At 45.6% G+C, this 4,145-nt stretch overlaps 1 protein-coding gene across 1 annotated transcript; it reads right to left on the reverse strand.

Annotated features, from left to right (window-relative positions):
- Window positions 1–276: 276 nt before the first annotated feature.
- Window positions 277–3,851, reverse strand: LOC120764996 (uncharacterized). The gene is made up of 2 exons (XM_040089169.2): window positions 2,503–3,851; window positions 277–1,580 (listed from the first exon to the last, which is right to left on the reverse strand). Exons 1-2 carry the CDS (start codon window positions 3,849–3,851, stop codon window positions 1,046–1,048), a joined length of 1,884 nt encoding a protein of 627 aa, XP_039945103.2. The 3' UTR covers window positions 277–1,045.
- Between the last annotated feature and the right edge of the window lie 294 nt (window positions 3,852–4,145).

The following is a 4,145-nucleotide window of genomic DNA, read 5'->3' on the forward strand; positions in this document are numbered from 1 at the left end:
TTCCCGCAGTGCAGGAATGCTCTCCCATGGACTGAGATCAAAGCCAAGGTCCCTCTGGGCTCTGGGCCAGGGTTCCAGACCCCCCTGTCCAGGTCTCTGACCCTCCAGGGCAGCCAAAGGAATGCCCTGGACTCAAACATCTCCCCCTTCTTTTTGAACCAAAACCACCTCTTTGGCAACCTGGTCCATGGCCTGCCGTATGCATCGAAGCAAACACGGCAAGATCATGAGAAGAATTACAAGCCCTACTAAAATATATATAAATGTTTTTAAAATTTCCTTCCACAATGGTGAAAGGTTAAACAAATTCAACACACCATCCATCCATGACCCAGTTACCTCTCCAAGTTTGTTCACACTCTCCTGCAATTGCCTGATGTTCTCATGAATGGATTTGGAATGATCTGACAAATTCATGCAGCACTTTCCCTCGAATTCCTCATACCCATGCCCGTGGGTCAGCAATAGATAGTCTATCACTGCCCTGTTTTGGAGACTTGCTTGTCTTACACTGTCAATGTCTAACAACATGTCACTCAGTGCAAGAGAGGTGGCTCGGGCATGTTTGCTCAGCCAACAACCCACCCGATCCAATTGTGTCAAGGCTGCTCCTGATACTGCCTGTGGTGAAAAAAGTGCAACCGCAATTCTCTGAGCCTTGTTCCGTGTGTGAACATTGTCATCACAATTTGGATCATACATCTTGATAGATCTTTTCCCTCTATACTTTTGTTCTCTCATCAATGTCATGTTGGGTGTTAGCAATGAAAGCATTCCAATGCTGCATGGACCACCTGTGACATTTGCGGGAATTGCGGGCCAAATTTTGTCCCCACAAATGAAAAAGTTTCCTCTCGGCAATTGTGCTGGAACATGGTTGGATGGCTTGTCAAACATCTTAGTGTAATTACACCAAGATGATGAATTTCTGTAAAAATTGAGGTTTGGAGTGATGTCTATAGTTTTGTTTTGTGCCACTCCAGAAAGGCCGAGTTTCACACAAAATTGCATTTGGACCGATCCAAGTATTTCCAGTTCCTGAGGTTCAAAAGGAGCCACAGGAAGGAATTTCGTCCAAACATCCTATTGGTCCACTGGATTTACAATGGACTTTGAAATCACTGGAGGGATGTTTTTTGGAATTGGCCATTTGCTCACTGGCAACCCCGCTAAACATGTTGAGAAGGGTTTCCCTGGCTTTGAGTGTGTTAGGCAGATGGTATCCAAACCTGATGCATTGGCTAGAGTTTCCAAAACATTCTCTTTTGGTTGAGCCACGGGCAAAACTGCCGCATTGCTCAAGGCAACCAAGGAGAGAATGAGGCACAAGGATAGTTCTTTCATGTTCAATGGCCTTTTTCCCATGGGAATCCCTAAAAATGCAACACCACCCAAGCCCCGAAGAAAACTCAAGTCCCAGAGTCTCTTTTGCACATAGAACGAAGGGATGTCTGCTGTCTTGACACTGGTTCACGTCTGCGTGCCCACTTCTCTTCCTCCGGTCTTGGGGTCCACGTCTGCTTGCGTCTGGACTCGGTACGGTTTCACGTGCCTCGCCGCCAGCCACTTCGGTCTGACCGCTGTGGAGACACAAGCATATCCCTTGCCCCAAGTTATTAATTTGAATGGCCCTTCAATCTGCCCTGTTTCTGGGTTTCTGACCAAAACCAAAGGATTTTCCTTCAGTTTCGCTCTTGTGCTGTTTGAAAAATGCCTGATAATTGGTGGAGTTGGTTCTGCAAAAGAGCAATTTAGAAAATTCAACACATACAAGGCTTTATTCAGGCGCATGTATGGTGTTGCGTCTGCTTCTCCTCTTTTTTGTCTGTCCAAAAGGGATTTCAATGTGTGATGTGTCCTTTCAATGACTGCCTGACCTGTTGGAGAGTGTGGGATACCAAAGGTATGATGGACACCCCACCTCTTCAGGAATTTGTCAAGCACTTTCCCTATATATGTTGGTCCATTGTCTGTTTTGATTTCTTGTGGCACGCCCAATGATGCAAATGCCTGCAAGAAATGTCGACAAGCATGTTGTGCTGTCTCACCTGTGTGCAATGATGCGAAGATTGCACCTGAAAATGTGTCAACTGAAACATGAACATTTTTGAGTTTCCCAAAAGATGGATATTTTGTGACATCAGTTTGCCATAACTGCAAACTGTGCAATCCTCTTGGATTGACTGCTCCCATGGAAGCAGGAGGCTGTGCAAGCTGACAATCTGGGCAAGCACTAATGATTTCCTTTGCCTGACTTTTGGAAATGTGAAAAGTTTCCATTAGTGCTTGAGCATTCTGACGGAAGAATGCATGACTCAGTTTTGCCTGTTCAAAAATGTTCGGTAAAGTCCTTGAAATTGGCATGGTCAATTTGTCTGCATCTGCATTACCTTCTACTAAAAATCCTAAATGAGATGAATGTGCCTTGATGTGAGAAACAGCGTACTTACATTTTCTGTATTACAACAATGTTCTCGTGCACAGCAAGCATGAATACCGCACCTTGGACAAACATCCAGTGAGCTTGCGATCTCTGCAAGTTCTGGACAGTCCTTCTTGAAGCGCCCCTCTTTGCCACACTTGTAGCACTGTCTTTGTTGAAAATTCGCGAATGCATCTTTGACAGCTTTTTCCACTTGATCTCCCAAAATCGTTGCAACATGCTGTGGTGTCCCCACCCTGCTGCATGCCTCTAGGATTTCTGCCATAGAGGGTTGGCCTGGCATCGCACTGATGACACGTTTGCATTCTGGATTGGCATTTGCAAATGTAAGGCACCGTATCAAATGTGGTTTCACCCCTTCATCACTGACTTGCCTGTCCACTGCTTGTGTGAGATGATCGACAAATGAGGTGAAAGATTCTGAAGGACCTTGCTTTATATCTGTGTAACTACTTTCTGTAACTCCTGTCAGTGGAATTTGCACAGTTGCCTTTCTGGCTGCATTCTTGATGTCTGTCAACACTTCTCGAGGAAAAAGTCTGGCTTGACGAGCTGGACTGTCAAGTGGTGGATCACCGGCCAATTGTGCAACGGTGAGACCTGCATTCACTCCCCCCTGATATTTGTCTCTGAGCTCATTAAGAGCTTTTCTCCATTTTGCTTCCCAGATGATGAACTGTGAGTCAGTGAGGATCATTGAAGCAAGGGATTTGAGGTCAAATGGTGTTAAATCATAAATATTAAATGTCCCTTCTAAAAGTTGTTTGAAGTACAGAGACCCCAGTCCATTATCACGAACGGCTTTCATCAGATCCTTGACGACTTCACGATCCAACCGCTCCCTTCTTGGGTTTGCATCCTGTGCATCATAAGTCACTGGCATTGCCATACTTCTTGAACCCATCTGAAGCGTCTCCCCTTTCAATGCATGCTTTCTTATTTCAGTCCAGTCTGTTGCAAGAAATTCCCGTGCACCAGGGACCTGTGTCTTGTCCGACACCAGAATTGGTTGCTGTGTTTGCAGCTTTGCTGCTGCTTTATCCTTCGCAGGATCTACCTGTTTTTGAGGCTTTACCGCATCCTGTTTTGTTTCCTTTTCCTTTTCTTGAAGAACAAGAACCAGGGATTGCTGGGCATCACCCGATTTCTCTGCAGCACCTTTCCTCGGAAGAAAAATTCGAGAGAAAGACGACATTGGGTCGTGTTGGAATTCTGAAGCTGCTTCACTGAATTGCTGGAAAAACTGCCTCATAAAGTCCTTAGATAACAAAAATGATGATGCTTGACGTGAAAACTCAAGTGCTTTTGCTTTCCGGACAGGAATGCCCTCTGAAGCAGTGATGCGGATGATGTCGTCATCAGTGATTGACATGTCCTGATCTTCTGCAGCTTCATCGTCCCTCACCATCGGCAAAGGTTCTCTCGTCTTTTGTTTGAACTGCTGTTCTGAAGAAGTTGATTTTTTATATGAAACTGGAAAAAAGCGGTGTAACGTGGCTGTCTCGCTGATGAAAGGTGCTTCACTCGGTGTGCCTGACTCTCGTCGTGCTTGTGGTTTCGCAGTCCCGCCCCTGGGTGACGCTGACAAGTCGACAGCTGGCGTCTGCTGGCTCGCAGTACTATTTGGATTTCCTATTTCTTTCCCTGCCTTTGACGGAGTATGTCGAGTTCTCAAAAGGCTTTCAATTTCTGGGTACATCTG

Source organism: Hirundo rustica, chromosome W (genome assembly GCF_015227805.2).
Source record: "Hirundo rustica isolate bHirRus1 chromosome W, bHirRus1.pri.v3, whole genome shotgun sequence".
Lineage (NCBI taxonomy): Eukaryota > Metazoa > Chordata > Aves > Passeriformes > Hirundinidae > Hirundo > Hirundo rustica.

Excerpts from the sequence above, each read along its gene's own strand:
- LOC120764996 (XM_040089169.2), bottom strand. The coding sequence starts at position 3,851 with ATGGTGAGGGACGATGAAGCTGCAGAAGATCAGGACATGTCAATCACT. Across the intron at positions 1,581-2,502 it reads TCACTGGATGTTTGTCCAAG|CGGTCAGACCGAAGTGGCTG; the intron begins GTGCGGTATTCA and ends GTGTCTCCACAG.